General features: G+C 33.2%; 1 protein-coding gene across 7 annotated transcripts in view; it reads left to right on the top strand.

The window, feature by feature from the left end:
- Window positions 1-21,094, top strand: part of CCDC91 (coiled-coil domain containing 91) — a 371,744-nt gene that overhangs the window by 113,777 nt on the left and 236,873 nt on the right. For all 7 annotated transcript variants that reach the window (XM_007175702.2, XM_057557084.1, XM_057557080.1 and 4 more), the window contains exons 4-6: window positions 15,272-15,432; window positions 16,355-16,558; window positions 17,316-17,420. In XM_007175702.2, coding sequence (XP_007175764.1) covers window positions 15,272-15,432; window positions 16,355-16,558; window positions 17,316-17,420 — 470 coding nt within the window. The remainder of the gene's footprint in view (window positions 1-15,271; window positions 15,433-16,354; window positions 16,559-17,315; window positions 17,421-21,094) is intronic.

Genomic DNA, 21,094 nt, shown 5'->3' with positions numbered 1-21,094 from the left:
ATACCTTTTTTTAAAAAAAAATAAATTTATTTATTTTTGGCTCTATGGGCTTTCTCTAATTGTGGTGAGTGGGAGCTACTCTTCATTGCAGTGTGCAGGCTTCTCATCGCAGTGGCTTCTCACGGGCTCTAGGGTGTGTGGGCTTCAGAAGTTGTGGCACGGAGGCTCAGTAGTTGTGTTGCATGGGCTTAGTTGCTCTGCGGCATGTGGGATCTTCCTGGACCAGGGCTTGAACCTGTGTCCCCTGCATTGGCAGGTGGATTCTTAACCACTGCGCCACCAGGATAGTCCCCTATACCTTTTTATATGCTGTTTCATTTGCCTAGAAGGTCCTAAATTAAGAATTATATAGACTTATTTGTGAATCTCAGCTTCACAATTAATAGCTCTGTGACATTGGCCAAGTTAATAAGCTCTTCAAGTATTTGTTTACTTATCTATAGAATTTTAATGATACATGCACAGAAGAGATATTGTGAAGATCAAGTGACAATACACACATATACATACACATATACAGGCATATGTTGTTTTTATTGCACTTTTTAGATATTGCATTTTTCAGAAATTGAAGATTTGTGGCAACCCTGCATCAAGCAAGTGTGTTAGCACAGTTTTTTCAACAGCATTTGCTCATTTTCTGTCTCTCTGTCACACTTTGGTAATTCTTGCAGCATTTCAGAGTTTTTCATTATTATCATATTTGTCATAGTAATCTGTGATCAGTGATCTTTGTTACTATTGTAATTGCTTTGGGGCACCATGAACCATGCTCATATGAGACGGCAAACTTAATTGATAAGTGTGGTGTGTGTCCTGACAGCTCCACCGACAGGCCATTCCCCCATCTCTTTCCCTCTCCTCTGGCCTCCCTAATCCCTGAGACACAACAGTATTGAAATCAGGCCAGGTAATAACCCTACAATGGCCTCTAAGTCTTCAAGTGAAAGGAAGAGTCACAGCTGTCTCACTTTAAATCAAAAGCTAGAAATAATTAAACTTAGCGAGGAAGGGATGTTGAAAGACGAGATAGGACGAAATCTAGTCCTCTTGAACTACTTAGCCAAGTTGTGAATGCAAAGGAAAAGTTCTTGAAGGAAGTGAAAAGTGCTACTCCAGTGAGCACAGACGTGATAAGGAAGTGAAAGTTTCTTATTGTTGATATGGAGGAAGTTGTAGTGGTCTGGAGAGAAGATCAAATCAGCTACAACATTCCTCCAAACCAAGGCTTAGTCCAGAGCATGGCCTTAACTCTCTTCAATTCTGTGAAGGCTGAGAGAGGTGAGGAAGCTGCTGAAGAAAAGTTTGAAGTTAGCAGAGGTTGGTTCATGAGGTTTAAGGAAAGAAGCCTTTTCAGTAACATAAATAAGTGCAAGGTGAAGCAGCATGTTCTGATGTAGACGCTGCAACAAGTTATCCAGAAGATCTAGCTCAGATAATTCATGAAGGTGGCTACACTAAACAACAGATTTTCATTGTAGACAAAACAGCCTTCTATTGGGAGAGATGCCATTGAGGACTTTCATTGCTAAAGAGGAGAAGTCAGTGCCTTGGCTTCAGACCTTCAAAGGACAGGCTGACTCTTCTTGTTAGGGACTAATGCAGCTGGTGACTTTCAGCGGAAGCTGGTGACTTTCAGTGCAAGCTAGTGTTCATTTACCATTCTGAAAATCCTAAGGCCCTTCAGAATTATGCCCGTGTTTTATAATAGAACAACACAGCCTGGATGACACACAGCACATTTGTTTACAACATAGTTTACATGGAAAAAGGTCAAAATATCAGCATTCATAGGAATTTGGAAGAAATTGATTCCAACCCTCATGGATGACTTTGAGGTTTTAAAACTTGAGTGGAAGAAGTCATTGCAGATGTGGTGGAAGTAGCAAGAGAAGTAGAATTAGAAGAAGAGCCTGAAGATGTGACTGAATTTGTTGCAGTCTCATAATAAAACTTGAAGGGATGAGGTGTTGCTTCTTTTGGTTTAGCAAAGAAAGTGGTTTCTTGAGATGGAATCTGCTCCTGGTGAAGATGCTGTGAAGATTGTTTAATGACAACGGGTTTAGAATGTTACATAAACTGAGTTGGTAAAGTAACAGAAGGGTTTGAGAGGATTGACTCCAATTTTGGAAGAAGTTCTGCTGTGGGTCAAATGCTATCAAACAGCATTGCATGCTACAGAGAAAAACTAGACAACACATAATTTATTTATCAGGGTCATTTTTTTTATCCATGAGCACTGTTGCCTGGTAACAAGGATGACCTTCTACCTCATCATATTTCCAACTACACACTTTGACTCAAAACTACCAGATCATATGGGGCATCAGATTCACTTATAAGATAGAAACCTAGCATATGGCCTCAACCCAAGTCACAGCTCATATGCAAGTAAACAAGGTCTTCACACACAGGTGAGAGTGAGGCCCACCTTGGCTAAGAAGCCATCCATATGTTCCGCAAGAGTTGTTGTTTCTCTTGAAACAACTTTATAGACACAGCTGTTAGGGTCTCAAAACAGACATATTCAGTTATAAGAATTAACACACTCAGGAAAGTCCAAAACAGTGGCTTCCAACCATTTTCAATTTATTGCAGCCACATGGTTCATTAATTTTAATGCATAAACTGCTAATAGAATTTCACTTAAATCACATATTTCTTCCAGATTTGGGTCTATAAAATTTCCTGAAGGTAATTCTAAGAGTTTAGGTGTCTAATAGCTCCTGTTGTGTTTAAATTTCTAAAAAAGATAATATAATGACATCCACTTTGGGTTTTGGCATATGGCTTTAGATATCTATCTCTAAGAATACGTTGCTATCCTAAGTTTCTTTTTAATAGTATATTCATCATATTGATAAAAAGACTGGTCCGCTGCTGTGAAAAATCACGGTGATTATAAAGTTTATAAAAGCCACGTACATGTATTATACACATAGTCATGTAGATGCTGTATTACTTTAATGGGAGTACTTAAATATACTATGCTATTTGGTATAGTACAGATGCTTCAGACTTAAATGTGGGGAAAATACTCCCCAATCTCTCTAAAGTGAACAGTTCCATTTGTATACAATGATACTCATTTTGTGTAAACTCTGAAAATTATTATGGGGCCATTTATTTCATCTTAGGAGGCTGAACCAACTTCTCGCAAATGGGAGTTATGCCGTGCTCTACCGAAACCTGTCAGTGTGTTGCTCCGAAAAATTTTAGATTGATATTTCTATTTTATGATTTAGATAACAGGAAAAGAAAGACTGTTTTAACTTCAAGAAACATAATGATTACTCAAAAGTGTTAACATACGGTTTAAAAAGATTTGTAGCAAGAGTGTCATGAGCATATAGAAAGAAAATAGTAAGAATAGTAGAAGATCTTTCAGAGAGTAAAAGAAGAAATTTACCATTGAAGAAAGAATAGTACACATAGAAGAAAGAATAGAAAATAATCTCCATTGCTTAAAGAGAAAAGAAATTGTGGCAAGCTTTATAGTGAAGGTTTAAAGAAAGAGGAAAGAAGAAATAATTGTGAATTGCATTTTGCTAATATTCACATACTGTAACTCCTTGGCCATTTGATTAGCTCAAAGAGCAGAAGTGGACTTTAAACTAGTTCTATTTCATTAGTTTTGTTTTTCCTTGGCAGTAGGATATAGTTAAGAATTTATTTGAGGACTGCTGGTTTTACTTTATTCTTTTAATTGGCATTGTTAAATTACTGTATGTATGATAGCCAGAACAGTAGCTTCTGTTGTTGGTATCATGTAAGTATATACTTCATTGAGGATATTAGTTTTATTAAATTTTTAAGTTTTGAAGTTTTCATCTCTCTCTTTTTTACTTTATACTTTTACTGTTAGATGGTCTATATTTTGTTTTCTTGTTTTGTAGTTTTCATTGTTTGTTTACATACTAGAAAACACACACAAACCCCAAACCCTACATGATTTTAACTTGTATTTTTAATCGTTTTGGAGTAGAGACTGAGCCTTGGAAGCATATTGACATTAATTCTGATCCTGGAAATCTTCTAGCTGTGAGGTAAGGGACATACTAGTTAAACCTGTGATCTTAGGCTCTTCATTTATAAAATGGTTATTATTTTAAGGATCTAATCAGTTGACACATACAAAATATTTTGCACAATACCTGGAGTTAAGTATGTACGCAGTCAATGACAGTTCTCTCCCCTTTCTTCATTTCACTTAGTTTAACAGAAACTTGAGCTCCTGCTTTTGGTCATGTAGAAGAAAAATGTTTTTTTAGTGAAACTATCCATTGTCTACGTTCAGCATAAGTTTCAGGGTTATCTGATTCTAGCCCTGTCCATTGTCTTTGGGCTATTTTATTTTTACAGCTCTTTATATGTTTAGTTAACTGATAGACATGTAAATTCTGTTATGTCTAGTAGAATTTCGATTGACTTCCTTCTCCTCTTTGGAAAAAAATAGTTTCACTTCTGGTTGCATTTCATTTCAGCATTCTTCTACCTCCCATCAATTTGTGCTATTTTGACTTTTCCTTTGAACTGGTTATAACATTTGCCTGGTTCCCTCATTGTATGAGCAGAGTGAAATCTTTCACATGTATTCACTTTATATCTCTATGAGAGTCAAATTTTACCCTTTGTCTTAGAAAATTATCTTTCTTTATTATATTTACGTATTAATATACACTATTTCCAAGAAATGTCTAAATAAATTCTCTAGAATAGATTAGTTTATTAAACACCTAGCATGTGCAGCATACTTGTGTTTTATTTTAATCATTTGATATTTGAGATGTTCCAACAGTGATGTCAACTTTACAAACAATGGCAAGTCTTACTATAAATATTTAACCACTAAGGATTCATTTATTTATTATTTTAATACCAATGTGATATTCTCAGGGTAAATTTTCCAATGCAAAGGATTTGTGTTGTATCTTTCATTGCATAGTGTCTTGAATATAGCGGTACTCTATAATTGTGTTTTGAATGAGTGAATAGATAAATAAAGCAGTCCCAAAAAGACCACAAACACTTTTTTCCCCTTAGGTGTCTCATCATGTTGTAATGAGATTTAAAATAAAGTTTTAAGTTTCTTTTTTATTTTTTATTGAGGTATAATTAACATATAACATTATATTAGTTTCATGCTTATAACATAATGATGTAATATTTGTATATATTGCAAAAGTGATCACAGTAAAATCAAGTTAACATCATCATACATAGTTACACTTTTTTTTTCTTGTGATGAGAACCTTTAAGATCTACTCTCTTAACAACTTTCAAATATACCATACAGTATTATTAACTATAGTTACAATGCCGTACATTATATCCCCATGATTATTTATTTTATAACATGAAATTTGTACCTTTTGAACCCCTTCACCCACTTTGTCCACCCCTGACCTCTGCTTCTCTCTATCCATGTGCTCATTTGTTTGTTTTTAGATTCCATATATAAGTGAGAGCATAAGGTATTTGTCTCTGACTAATTTCACTTAGTATAATGCCCTCAAGATCCATCCATGTGGTTGCAAATGACAAGATTTCCTTCTTTTTTTATGGCTGAATAATATTCCATTGTGTGTGTATGTATTATGTTTTCTTTATCCATTCATCCATTGATGGACACTAAGTTTGTTTTCATAGCTTCGATTTTATAAATAATGCTGCAGTGAACATGGGGTGTATATATCTTTTTGAGTTAATATTTTTGTTTTCTTTGGGTAAATACCCAGAAGTAGAATTGCTGGATCATACAGTAGTTCTATTCTTAATTTTTTGAGAAACTTCCATACTGTATTCCATAGTGTCTGCATCAATTTACATTTCCACCAATGGTTCACAAGGGTCCACTTTTCTTCCTATTCTCACCAACACTTGTTATTTCTTGTATTTTTGATAATAACCATTGTAACAGGTGATATCTTATTACGGTTTTGATTTGCATTTCCTTAATGATTAGTGATGTTGAGCACCTTTTGGACATACAGATGGCCACTGTGCCTATTGGCCATCTGTATGTCTTCATTGGAAAAATATCTATTCAGATCCTCTACCCATTTTTTTAATCAGATTTTTTTTTTTTTTTTTTGCTGTTGAGTTATATGAGTTCTTTATGTATTTTAGATATTAAGCCCTTTTGAGATGTATGATTTGCAAATGTTTTCTCCCATTTAGTAGGTTTTAGTTTGATGTAGTCCCTCTTGGTTATTTTTGCTTTAGTTGCCTTTGCTTTTGGTATCTAAAAGAAGTCATAAGAGTCTAGTTTACATAGACTGAGGAACCAAAAACTGCCTTAGCATATCACTTTAACATATTACTTTAACTTAAGTTGTGATAGCATTTTTTTCTTCCTCTTGGGAAATTCCTTAGAATTTGCCTATGTTTGCCTATGAGCAAGAGATTAAAAAAAAGAAAATCTCAGATTTTAGATAGTAACTTGGCCTAAAGATATATGATTTTGAAATATTTCTTCCATATTCTTTAAACTTATTAGACTCATTATACAATACTGTCTGTATTTTGTTAGTTTCTGGTTTTATTTTTATTTATTTTTTTGGGTGCTGTGGAATTTTCTTCCTGGTATGATAATAAAGAAGCAGTGGTGATTTAAATAGCACAATTTTTTCTTTTCCTGTTCAAAAGTTATATTTATATCATATGATTTTTTGTTGACCATGCTAGCAATGGATTATGAGGACTTTACCTGCTTCTTTTAGAAATTAAAACATAGTTTCTTTAGTCATTTCTGTAATTCTAAAAATTGCTCACTAAAATTTTTGGTATATAGTGTTGCCTAAACAGCCCTTAGGGAAGCACTGTTATTCCTCAAAGACTCAAGTAGAGATGGAGCCTTTATTTGTAGAATACTCTGGAAGGTAATTAAAAATAACTAAAATGGTGGTAATTTAATCAATTATGTGATCCCTCTTTTATTAATAATGTGACCATTTCTGTTTCTTATGATCCTGCCTCAATCTTTTTAAAGCTATTATATATTTCTCTTTAAATCTCTATCCTAGATAGATCTTGAATCCATTAAATTACATTTATCCATTAAATTATTAATCAAAGGGCATTTCCTATAGGGAACCTTTCTTATAGAGAGGTAATACTTTTCTAAACAGTGACTTTTACCCTGTTTTTTGTCAGTTAAAAAAAAATTCATCCATTTATTTTGTATTTACTAACAGATCTTCATATTTAGATATACTGTTTAGATTTTCTTCAATTCTTACATATTCTTTGTTTTTCATATAAATGAAAGAATGTTGAAAAAGGGAGCCTGGACTAGGTAAGAGAATCTTTAAATGGAAATTAAACATCAAAAATAGTTTCTAAGTTAAAAGTTGTAAAAATCATTATCACTGTATTGGTATTCTCCTGTTGAATTAACTATTAACAGATATAAACAGATTTCTTTGGGTATAGTTAAAAGTACATGGATATTTTCACCTGTTTCTTGTTTAGACTTTATAAGAGTTATTATGCTTATGTAAACAAAGCAGAGTTGACCACAGGCAGAATTACTGGAAAAAAAATTGCATACTATTTGGAAACTTGGTGCTTCTTTGCTTGTGTCGTGTTCTGACTTAGTGTGCTTTTTTTGTGTTTTAGAAGAGGTCTGTCAGTGAAAAATGACAAGCCCAATGACTATGCTAATTACCATTACAAAGTTAGAGATGAAGAACTGCCATTCAGTGTACTTTTAGTTAGCTTTATAGCTCTAAAGGAACATATGATGACCTTGTATCCTCTAAGTCTTAGAAAACCAAGGGTTTCACCTTTGAAATGAAGCAAATTGTGTCTGTACACTTGCTTAAGACTAAAAGCAAGCAAAGAAACAAAATTTTGTAGATTTCTACTTCTTAAAAAGCGTTGGCTAAATTTTTATGGAAATTGGTGCTGTTGGGTATGCTTGATCTTCTGAATTTAAAGATTTTGGGCATAGACTGACACCAGTCAACTTTTAATAGACCAAAGAATACTGTAGCAGTTTGAAACATTAAAAATTGTAACTTCTCTTCTAGATGAGAAGATAATTATATTTTACATATTGGAATTTGTAATTTTCATTATTAAGCTTAAAAGTTCCCAATGTTAAACAAACATGTATAAACATGTATACCATCTTTATTACTAAATTATATTTAGGATATGTATATGTGGACAATATTTATGAATGTGAATTTTTTTTTTTTAGGGTGAGTTACTGTTATTGGATAGTGTGACTTCTAGCATAGAGAAAAACTTTAGAGGCTTAACTGAAAAATCTAGTTTCCATTTAGAGGGTAATACATTTATATGTTCTCTTTTCTTTCACAGCACTACTTATTCGTTTTCTCATTTTATTTTTAAAATAGGATGTGAATTATAATATGTTCAGTGAACCTTTATATTATCAAATTTTAAAAAATTCCTGAAAATTTCACTAATGTCTCATAAGTTGAAAGTACATGTAAATTCCAGACATTTTAGGTTCAACTTTCCTTATGTCTGGAATAAGTTTTGTTATGATTAAGGCTTGTACCTCCAAATCTAATATTTACTGGTCTGTTGCAGATTCTTGACATCTTTTCACAAAAGCATCATTTCTTTGAGTACACTGGTTGGTCCCTATTAGTCTTTAGTTTGGATTAGACTTTTTTCCTCTCTTATTTACCCAGAGCAGATTTTGATCAGTGGGATCGTATAGCTCATGGGGTTTGAGTACTACAACCAGGAAGGGCAATGAAACAAGAGGTCTTCAGAATTATATTTTTAAGCATGTGTAATTATTTTTTTGTTATATGTAAAAATTTGCCTCATGAATCTACTATTTAACTTAGGAACTAGAACATGACCAACTCTAATAATCCTCTTCTGTCCTATCCCTGTGTTTTCCCCCAGAGGGAACCTCTGGCTTAAATTTTTGTTATAGCTTCCTTGCTTTTGTAAAAAAAAAATTTGTTGTATATGTGTGTGTATATATATATATCTCTAAAGAGTCTTGCTTGTTTATGTGCCTTATAAAAATGGGTTAATACTGTGCAACCACACCTGCAGTTTTCTTTTTTTCACCCAAATTTATGTTTTCAGGACTTACCCATGTTGTTGCATATACATATATTTCTTTTACTTACACTGACATAAAATATTCTAATTTATTAATTAGAATATTATTAATATTCCCACAGCTCATTTAATCATTTGACTGTCAGCAGGTATTCAGCTGTTGTCACTTATTTGCTGTTATGGACAGTCCTGCTAGGAGTATTCTTATACATGTTTTCAGTGATACCAAGTCTGTATTCAGCAGTTTTGCATAGGGGAGACTTTTGTTGAGACAAGCTATTTTCCCCCTCATGAGTGATTTCTTTTCTATTTTCTATTTTTCTTTTTTGCTCATTCCTCTTGACTTTTTATTTTGATTTACACAAAAGCTACAAGAAATAGACAAATAATTCCTATGTACCCTTCATCCACTTTCTTCAAATGTTAACATTTTATAATGTTTGCTTTATCTTTATTCTTTCCCTCCTCATTCTCTCCTTTTTTCTTCCCTTTCCTCTTCTGCTTCTCATTATTTATTTAGTGTTCTTTTTGTTCTTTTGCTGAGGCAATATAGCCAAAATACTGTGTTCCAAAGTAACCTAGGTTGGTTCTTGCCCTTCACCTTTCACCCCCATTCCTTAGTTAATGTGATTATATTATTTATTTGAAATATGGTTCAATTGCTGTTCTATGTATTCCATTTTAGGATTCGATTCTCCTATTCCCATGCCTCTTGGTTTTATTTTATTGAGTATGTGAAACATTAATGTGGTTCCAAAGCTCAGAACCATATTACAAAACTACACTCAGAGAAGAGATACTTCCCACAATTCATTTCTTCTGTCTTTCCACTTCATTCTACCTCTCCTCCACCTGTCAGTCTCCCTAGTTTTGGCTTCATCCTTCCTATGTTTCCTTTATAACAAACAAGTAGATGCATGCATCTGTGTCTTTTCATGTATCTAAGGGCTATTTCTATATTTTCTTTTTGGTGAATTGTCTGTTCACATTTTTTGCCTGTTATTCTATAGGCATATTTTTCAGTCTTTTTCCCCCGAAGTTTTAAATGTTCTTTATATATTGGGAATATTAGTCCTTATCTGTGATATATATTAACGTATCTTTTTTTTTTTAGTTTGTCAGTTGTTTTTTGATTTTATTTAAGATAATTTTTGACAGACAAAATGTTTTTATGTATTCTGTAGTCAGATTTGTCAGTCTTTTCTTTTACTGTGTCTGGAATTGAGTCATAGTTAGAAAGGCGTTTCTTATACCCAAGATAATGTACTTACATGATCTCATATTTTTGTTTAGTACTTATATGGTCTTGTTTTTTAATCCAGTTGTAGCTTTTTTTTGGTTTGTTATTAATGTGAGATATGAGTCTAATTTCAGATCTTTCCAAATGGCTAATCAGTTGTTAAGGTACTGTTTATTAACAAGCCCATCTTTGCCTCAGTAATTTGAAATGCCACTTTTGTCATATACTTAAGTTTCAGGTATACATGGCTCTACTTCTGGACTTCCTGGTATACTCTTCTGATCTGTTTATTGCTGCACCAAATAAATACACTGTTTTAATTATAAAGGGTTTATTGTTTGTTTTAACATAATTTATTACAGTATATCTTAATAAGGTTAGTAGTATGTTTTACTATAGCTTAGTTTATTTGAATAAGAGGGGTGAGTATCCTTCTTATACTTTTTCTTTTTTACGTTTTTGCATTTTACTTTTTCCATGCGATATTTAATGTCCATTTGTCTAGCTCCATTATAAAAAAAGCTTATTTACTTTTATTGGGATTTTATTAGGCCTATAAATTAACTAAGGGAGGATTGGCATCTTTATGATGTTTAGTTGCCCTATCCAATTACAAGGGTCTTTACCTTTGTTCAGGTCTACCATTGAGTCTTTCAGAAATGTTTTAAAGGTTTCCTCATGTTTCTTGCTAAATTTATTCTTAAGTATTTTATCTTCTTTGTTGCTATGGAAAATAATATTTTTGCTACCATCATATCTTCTAAATAGTTATTGTTTTTACATATGAATGCTATTGATTTCTGTTCATTAAGTTAATATCCTGCTACTTTACTGAATGTGTTTATTGTTTGAGTTAGTAGGAACATGAGGTGTAGTTTTCCTCCTTTTCTTATTTTTACTCTTCCATTTAATTTCTCTTGTCTAACCACATTGCTTTAGTGAGTGCAGTGTTAAGTGATATGGAGATAGTAGGCATCCTTATCTTATTCCTGATCTTAGAGGAAACACCTATAGAAATTAATTAACATTAATTAACATGCTGACTTTAGGACTGAGGTCTATATGTTTTATCTTAAGAAAGTATGCATCAATTTCTATTTTTCTGAGTTTTTTTTTTCTTTAACAGATACAGGTGTTTGATTTTTATCAAAAGCATTTTCAGTCTTAGAGCTAGTTATGCTGTTTTTCTCTTTAAGTCTATTAATATGGAATGTTATATTAATGAATTCCCTAATAGTAAGCCAACCTTGCATTCCTGGAACAAATCTGACTCATTCATTGCATATCATTTTCTCAATATGGTGTTAGATTTTGTTTACTAATATTTTATTTAGAACTTTTATCTAATTATTTTTAAGCAATACTCTAAAAATCTTTAGTTGTTCTGTTTTTGTATTGTCTTTATCAGGCTTAGCTATCAATGTTATGTTCATGTTATGTAATGCTAATGAAGTTTCCCTTCATTTTCAATGCTCTGTAATAATTTTAGAGCATTGGGATTATTCATTTTTTTGAATTTTTGTTAGAAATCCTCTTGAAATGCTTTATCTATAGGGTAGTTGCCTCATAATTTTATTTTTTCCCAAGGAAGTTATATATTTTTAAAGAATATTTTAACTTTAATCCAATCAACTTTTATAAACTATGTTTCTGTGGAGCATTGCCCATTTTATCTAGATTTTTTTAAACCTATTTACTTAGACGTCTGTAGAGGATTTATGATTTTAAAAAATTCTTCTGTTTTAATTTTTATGTTACCCTTGTCACTTAATTTATCTATTTGTACTTTTCTCCTTTTATTGTTAATAAACTAACTACCGTTTTATTTGATTTTCTTAGAAATTCAGGATTTTGATTAATTAGATCTGCTTTTTTTCCCTTAATCTTTGACATCTGCATTATCTTTACTATTTTTTTAATGTGCTTTTAAAGTTTTCTGTGTTATTCGTATTTTAGTTTATGAGATGGAAATTTAATTCATTTTTTAAATTGATTGAAGTGTTCAAGGATCTAGATTTTTTTTTCTAAACTGCTTTAAATGTATCCCATAGATATGTAATGTTTTCATTATTATTTCTTAGAAATCTGTAATATCTTGACAGTGGAAAAGTAAAATTGTATTGTGGTTGGATGGGTAACGGAGTAGGTGAAAAGATTCCTGGAAAAGTTTGTTGGTATTATTTCACCACTTTCAGAAGAGAAAACTGTGGCTTAGAGGGGTTTGTGTAATTTGCTGCATAACAAGTAAGTTGTTATTGTTCAAATTTGAATCCATTTCTGATTCCACAGCTATGGCTTTTACTTAGGCAGTAATATTGTGAGGTCACAGAGGTACTGAACAGTATGGCATAATCAGGGAACAGTAAGTAGCACAGTGTGACTGGAGTGAAGTTGGCACTTGGTGGTATCATTTCTGGCTTGGACAAATAGTTCATTGAGATACCGTTAACATGAAGCAAAGCAGGTTTATCTAAGATGATGGGTAAGTCTGATGAATGTACTAGACAGCTAAATGGACTGTCTGGTAGTTAGGTGAGCATATGGATCTGGAGGTCTGTAGAGTGGTTTGTGCTAGAAATGTGAATTTTGGTGTCATTATCTTATAGGTGGTAATTTAAATAATGGGTTCTGAAAGTGGTAAGAATAATGTGAACACTGAGAAGATCAGAGGGTGTAGGAAACAATGAAATTAAAGAACGAGTGGAAAAGAGCCTGGAAAGGAAACAAGAAAAAAAAAGTTAAAATGTTAGGAGGAATTTAGGATATAGTGGCTTATAGGTACCAAGGGAAGAGTTTCAAGGAAAAGGGAGAGTCATTAGTATTATGCGCTATGGAGAACTAAAGGAAGATAAAATAAGAAGTGTTCATTTGACTTAATAATACCTGAAAGGAAAATTAATATCATAAAAATTGGGTCTAGTGGCATGATGAGGGTTGGGTGAGGAAGAAGCAGATGGAGGCAAGAAATTTGGTTACGAAGGGAAAGTATGATAGTGGTAACTAGTGGGAAGTGTGAGGGTGAGGGTGCCTCCTCCCATCCCTACTTTCCTCCCTCAACCTCTCCCTTTTCCTTCCCCTTATTTATCTCTTTCCTTTCCTTTCTCTTTCTCTCCCTTCCTTCCTTTATTCTAGACTCTTTCCCTCTTTCTTTTCCTAATATGGCATACTTGAACATGTAATGTTACAGAATGAGAATTTAACTCATGACAACATGACATCTTGTCTTAGATTATGGCTATAAATGTGAATAACATAAAGAGATGTTAAAATGTTCAGGTGGTGGATCAGAATGATATTTTTAAGAGTTTCTTGAACATAGGATCATAGTCACACATACCCTTTATGCCTGGAAGTAAAACATACTTGTCCAACAAATCTTAACAATCTCTGAAATAATGATGAAAATAATTTCAGCACAATGCTAAAAGCTTTACATATTTTAGTCATTTAAAACCTCATCAGCACCTCTATGCCAGTTTTACAGATGAGGAAACTGAAGGAAGTTAAGTAAACTTGCCAGATCTTGTACGCTTGCTTTGGCAATATGATTTCAGAGTCTGTGCTCGTAATCATAAGGCTGTATTCCTCTTCACTATACTATAGTACTTATTTTCATTCCTTTAAAAATTAATTAGTAATATTTTTGGTATAATTGTAATTTAGAATTAGAAGTTAGAATATTTTGACATTTTAGGGAAATCTGTTAGCACATAGAATAGTGAAGTTTAGCAAAAATTTCTGAAAAAGATATATAAAGTACAAACATGGGTTGAAATTCCAGTTTTCTCTATTTTAGTTAAGATAGTGAAATGCTTGTGGGAGAAGCTACAATACCTTATCCAGGATGGCACATAGTATTTGTAAAACACGATACTGCTACACAATGAAAGTGTACATAAGATAATTAAATAATCCTATATGGTACCAATAAAAAATTGATACATTCCTTAGTTTGTTAATACCTAATGACCTTATAAATGTCTTTCTTCAGGGAAAAATGCAATTTCCATTGTGAGCTGCCTTCCAGAATTTATGGTAGAACTTCGCTGACATTGCTACTGATGCCAATGTGGAATAAAGGTCTTTATAATTTAGAAAGTCAAAACGTATAAATGAATTACTGTTAAAAATGATTTAGTTACTCTTCTTAAACTTTAAAACACACAATACAAATGCATTTGAATTTTTAGAAAGAACGTTTGAAAATAAAGTAATATAATCTGTTTATTTTGCCATCATCAATATTTTTGTCTTATTTCATGTTTGGAATTGGCTTTCCTTTCGTGACCTTTGTATTTGAACCCTCATCACAATCTAATAATATTTTGTTGTGAAACTAATTACAGAGTTGCATTTCAACATTATTTGTCTGTGGAAACAAACTAAAATTGACTTTAACATGAAAAATCTTTTGCTGTTGTAAAAGAAGAAATTAACACAGAGACAGTGGATTAGCTATTTTAACGTCATTGTTCTTCCCCTTAGCTCGCTTTATTGTAATAAGTAATTCATTTGACTTGCCTCCTGGGTCATAGGGTCACTGAGTACATGGACGCATGTTCTGCTCACTGCTGTCTCCTCAGTACCTAGTGCCTGTGTTTGGCACTGGTAGGCATGCTAGTGCTTTTTCTTAACTAACTGAATAGGTAAATAATATATTTGAATAATTTCTCTGAGTTGCAAATGCACCCCTTATGGTAATGTGTTAGTATGTAGGCATTAAGACATTATTAAGTTGTTTTGTTTGCTTAGGTCTCACATGGAAATTTCCTGTTCAATTTAGAAACACTAGTTTTAGATCTCAGTAAAAATCCCTGAAAAATAGTCATAGGATCCTCATTTTCTATCTCATTGCTTTTACTTTCCTTACCCCTTTTTCTTTCCCTCCCTCTACTCTCTTTCTTCCCTTCAACCTGTTCTTTATTTTCCCTTTAATGATCTTTTTTTTGTTTTGTTTTGTTTGTTTTCCTTTAGTATCTGGAGTCCATCTTTCTCCAGCCTCTCCTGAGATTGTATTGGACCATGACCACACTTCTCCTTCGGTTGGCTGCCTCTCTTCTGAGCCCATCATTTCATCACCAGAGAATACACATGCAGACAACAGCATTGTCAGTCAAACTTTTCCTAAAGCACAGGTAACGACAAGCATATTTTTATAGGAACTTTGCCTACTTAAAAAAATTGCATACTGATTTAATTGAAGCTCTCCTGATTTCCTTTTTTTGTTTTTCCTCCTGTAGATACTCTAACTTTGAGGTTAATATCTAGAATTCTAAAAACTGAATAATATGTTTGTTTTGTGGCACAATTGTAAGGTATTTAAGTAGTGTTAGTTACCAAATCACGGTTTGAAAACCAAATATGTTTTATTAAAGTTGACTTAGTTTTGCATTGCAGATCGTGAACTTCAAAAAGGAAAATAATTACAAAAAAACTATTTCTCTTTTCAGGGAAGCTTACCATATGTTTTCAAGTATTAGAGTATTCATTTCAATTTTAGAGTAAAACCAAAAACACAGCGGTCATAGCGTTTATTCATTCAAATATTTATCGATTCAGGCCTTGTGCTAGATGCTGGAGTTATTCCATATTTCCAAAGTGCTGTATACAATCTTGAGTCACCCGTTATCTTTACTAGAAAGTGATGATCAATTAGTGGTTATTGATAAATCTTAAAATCTGATTTATAGCTTAGTATATAAACAAATTCTGAGTGTGTGTGTAAATTTAAGAACTGGTATCAGATGTGTCTATACTTATTATACACTCTCAAGAAAAAGTTTTAAGTTTTTAGTGCTTTGCTTGGAAAATAATAAATGCTTTAAACTCTGAAGTTTACAGAAAATTTTGTTTCTTATTGCGAAGATTAGGTTGTTGTAACAGTTTGAGGTTTTCTGTTGATTTACTTAAAGGGTGAAATAATTTCAGAACCTTTGCTACAACTTAATTTCCAAATGTGGTTTCTGGTGCCCTTTGGATGTTTTCCTTCTTGGTGCAGTGTAAACTTTCCCCTCTTGTGTTTGTTTGTTTTTTTGTTTTTTTTTTAATGTGGTTTAGATTCAGCAATCAACACACACTCATCTGGATATCTCACTTTTTCCGTTGGGTTTAACTGAGGAGAAAAGTAATGGAACAATTGCTCTTGTGGATGATTCTGAGGATCCTGGAGCCAATGTATCAAACATACAGCTTCAGCAGAAAATTTCAAGTCTGGAGATGAAACTCAAAGTCTCTGAAGAAGAAAAACAGAGAATTAAAAAGGTATATTTACATTTGCCTAAAAAATAAATGTTTGAATTGCATATACTGGAAATATGATATAATCCCAACTTCTGATTAAAAATTCAGCAGTGGAAAAGCTATTATGCTCTTTGGCTGTAGGTTTAAATCAGTCATACAAGCTTATCACTTACGAAAGTCTTTGATAAGAAATTTCTAGTTTTAAAGGTGTACTTTTAAAAATATGAACGTCTTTTACTAGATTTTTTTTTCCACTAATGAATGCTTTCCTTCTGGTTTATTTTTATTTACTTTGAAAGCAGGTAGTATTGTATTTCTTATGTAGGTTAGAAGATTTGTAATATTCATTTGTCCCTATGAGAAGTCAGACATGATGGGATATTTGACAAGATGACTTAGACATACAGCTATTTTAGTAAATTATTTATGTGTTCTCATTTCTGTTTCCTACAAATATCTCTATAAAAAGACCTTAGCAAACTTATAGAAAGTATAGGTAGAGGTAGAGTGTTGTTTACAATTAGTTTAGATGCTTTTATTTATTTATTAGCATGAATAATTTTAGTGTTATAGCAGTGTTAGTGTTATATCAGTGTTTGATATTGGTCTGGGAATGAGAGTGAAGCATACGTTTTATAATATTGTTGGACTTTGAAAACCATACTTCCGGTGGGTTCTTTCCTTACCAAATATTTTCTAATATGTTCATTGAAAAAACTGAATATATTTTATGCCTTTAAATATTACAAAATTTATGCTTGGATTTTTTTTCTTTTAGGATGTGGAATCATTGATGGAAAAACATAGTGTCTTGGAAAAAGATTTCCTTAAAGAAAAAGAGCAAGAGGCCATTTCTTTTCAAGATAGATACAAAGAACTTCAGGTAAAAACAGTGAATTATAAATTTAATATGTAGGCCTTTTGATGAAGCATGTAATATAACTTCAAAAAGTGCTCAATGAATGCTTTATGAATGAAGCAGCAGATACTTGCTTAAATATGTAAAATACTAACGTGTGCAATTAATGATAAATGCCATTTTGAACAGTACGAATCTCTGAGAAGCCATGCAGGTTAGCTGTATGAGACTCAGTCTGGCGAAAAATATTCTGTTTCTGATGATTTTCTCAATTTGGAAATTAGACATTCCAATTTTTCTTATTGTGATTGCATTTGGAAAGAGCTTAGAATCGTATAAACACCAAACTGAGATATTTAACCTTTTTCACAAATTGTTTGTAATCAACGTCTCCTCGTCTTGTTTCCTTAACAAACTTGTTTCTTCTGCAGTCTTCCCCATCCCAGGAAATAGCAGTTCTGTCTTTCTAGTTGCTAAAGCTGAAACCCACACTTATTCCTTTTTGTGCTTATCCCATGTCTGTTCCTTAAGCAAAACCTGTTGGCTCTACCTCCAAAATATCCAGGTTTCGACTGTTTGTCATTATGGTCACTGCTGCCAACCTATTCTAGGCCATCCTTATTTCTCCCTTGGAATACTGAAGTATCTTCTATTCTAATCTTTTTGCTTCTGTCATTGCCCACTTACAGACCATTCTCCACATGGCAGCCACTGTGATCTGTTTAATAGTTAAAGCTGCTCATGTCATTTCTCTGCTCGGAAACCTTCAATGGCTTCTCACCTCACCCAAACTAAAAGTCAAGTAAGTCCTTAAAATGGTTTGCAAGGCCCTCCATTTTTTTGTGTCCCTTCTCCCTGTCTTTTCCCTGACTCTTTCTCTTCAATCGTTTTGCTTTATCCCTTTGTCTAGAGCACTCGTCCCTCAATTTTCTGCATTGTTTACTTTTTTATATCATTCAGGTCTCCGTGCAAATATCACCTTATCAAGGGAGACCTTTCCAAACAATGCTGATATCCCCTACCAGCCTTCCCATATTCTGCTTTATTTTTCTCCATAGCACTTTTTACATCTGACAAACTATGTATTTACTTGTTTATTTGCCTAGATCATTTTAATAGTCTCCTAAGTGGCCTTCTAGCTTCTCCCCGTGCTCTTCTCCCTTAATGAGTCTTTATTTCAGCAGGTGGAGCAGTGTTCTTTAAAAATGTGAGTCAAATCATTTCCCAACCTCAATTATCATTCTCCTTTCAGTGTAAATCTTCTGGCTTCTCCAACTTTTCCAGTTCGCCCCCAGCTATTTACTTACACTGAATTCCTAATAAGGTCCAGGTGAATGTGTGAGTCTGTTACTGAGGGCATTCCTTGCCTGTTGGAGTGGTGAGTGGAGGGAAACAGTTTGTGATTCATTCAGTTTCTCTGACTGGAATGCTCTTCCTGCAGATACCTGCATGGCTTTGTTTAAAAAATGTAAAACTTGAAAACAAAGAAAAGGGTGAACAGTATGTTCTTTCAGTGTCCTATGAGGGCATTACTTACTAGACCTACTCAAGGATTATTTAAAAGAATGTAGTACTCACTGTGAATGTGACTCACTGTTTACTATTGATTAAAAGTCTCAGTTGTATTGACATGACACGTTAATTAATTTTTTTCGCAGAAGAGGTGCAAATAATATCTGTTAGAATTTCAAAGAATAGTGTTTATTGCCCTGTAGGACATTCATTAGACATTATCTCCAACTAGCAGTCTTGCTTGGTCTAACACTCCGTTATTTAAATTTTCTATTCGTATGCCTATTCAAATAAATGCTCTTTGAACCAGTCTTAACATCTGATTCCTTCTGTTAACATAAATGATTCTTTTATTAATAAAGAGTAGTATAAGTCTTTGATGTGTTTCATTTATATTTATATGAGTCACATTTTAACTTTTTGAAAATTATACTTTTTAACAACTCTCAGTGAACCCTAGTTTCCTTTAGAAAGTTGCTCAAATGCTACCTTCTTGTGGAAGCTTTCCTTGACTGTGCTATAGAAAATAAGAACCTGTGTACATGCTCAACATTCCCTAGCCCCCTTTCTTTGCTTTTTTCCCCCCCTCCTCATAGCAATTGTTATTTATTTTGATTTGTTTATTTGTTCTTTTACCCTCACCAGAGTGTAAGCTCCATGGGATTGGGAACTTTCCAGTGCCTAGAGCAATACTTGGCATGTAATGTGGGCTCAATTAATACTCTTGAATGAATGAATGAATTCACTAATATAATGCACCCTGCTGCCCAAGGGCTAATTACATTGTGTACAGCCACATTTATAGCCCCATACTTGGAATTAGGGTGCTTATTGGAAGGTTTAGTACTGATTACTGGAACTTTGTGTTTTCTTCTCTCTGCATTGAGTGACTTATTCTGGGCCCGTTAGTGAGACAGATACCTTTGCAAATTCAGTTTCTCAATCTGTTAATGGGAACAATAACATACCTGAGAGACCATCTAACACCTGGTATACAACACTTCGAGCTTTCCATAGTGAAAACCAATATAAACGCCTAGTGACATTATCATTGTTGTTTTATTGCTTTTACTATTAATAGTGGTAATCTAAGAGTAACAACTTGAGTCTTCAAAACTAATATTCAGTTTAAAAATACTTTCCTTTTTCTGGAAACAGTACGTCTCAAGAAAACATTTTTTAGGTGATTTTACTTCAGTACCAAAAAGGACCTCTCTCCTTTTTATACTATGTGGAAAAAAGAGTAAACTAACTTAGGGACTATTTTATCACCTTGGCTAAATAAGTGATAGAAAAGTGTACTAGGAGGTCTTATAGCCAAATTGAACTCCAAGGCAGGCACACTGTTTAGTTTCTATGTCCCTGCTGGGTGAGGGTAGAAGTCTGGGTTTAGCCTTTTGGCCTTTGCTCATAGAGCTGGAGATGGGATCATATTTTTTTCTCCGTGGGGTTTGGCTCTCATAGAGCACTTATTATCTACCAGTTATCTGTTCTGCTAGGTTGCCCCTTTTGTGGACCTTTGGGTGGAGAGGGATAGCTTTTCTTGGGGCTGTTTGTGTTTGTGCCCATTGGCATTTCCTGGTTGCTGGTCATTCCAGTACCCAGTTTGGGATATAGGAGGCTAAAAGAAAACTCAAAAAATTTGCTGCTGTGTCATTCCTTGGTTCCTCAAGTCCCCAGGTGGTCTGCTTTCTTGTCCCCCTTTGCAGTCTTCTTACATTTGTTTTAAAGGTAATGTCCAGGTCTTTTAGCTGTACTTCTTGAGAAAAATAGGGAGAAGTGCATCTATTTCATCTTAGTCTAGAAGTGAAATAAAAAGGAACATTTTAAATTTTAGATATTCTTTATTGTAGCTACAGCAGAAAATTAATTCAACCTTAAAATACATTAATTTAGAGCAGGTATTTTGAGTAAAGTTTTTAAGGAAAACAGCTTAAGTAATCAACTCATAGAGTCCTTTTAGATAGAGGAGGGGAAAATAAAAATATACATAACTCAGTTTGTGAGATAATCCATGAATCTCTATATCTGCTTTATACTTACCAAGTTTGTGCATAAATAGGTATATGTGTTAGACTTTCTGGAAATGTATTTTTAATAAATATATTTAAATTGTATTGTACCTGATCATTAAGAATTTAGAAAATCTTGACCTTCGCTGTTTGACCTACTTTATGTAATTCGTT

This window comes from Balaenoptera acutorostrata, chromosome 11 (genome assembly GCF_949987535.1).
Source record: "Balaenoptera acutorostrata chromosome 11, mBalAcu1.1, whole genome shotgun sequence".
In the NCBI taxonomy this organism is placed as follows: Eukaryota; Metazoa; Chordata; class Mammalia; order Artiodactyla; family Balaenopteridae; genus Balaenoptera; species Balaenoptera acutorostrata.
This window is presented reverse-complemented; position numbering and strand designations above follow the sequence as displayed.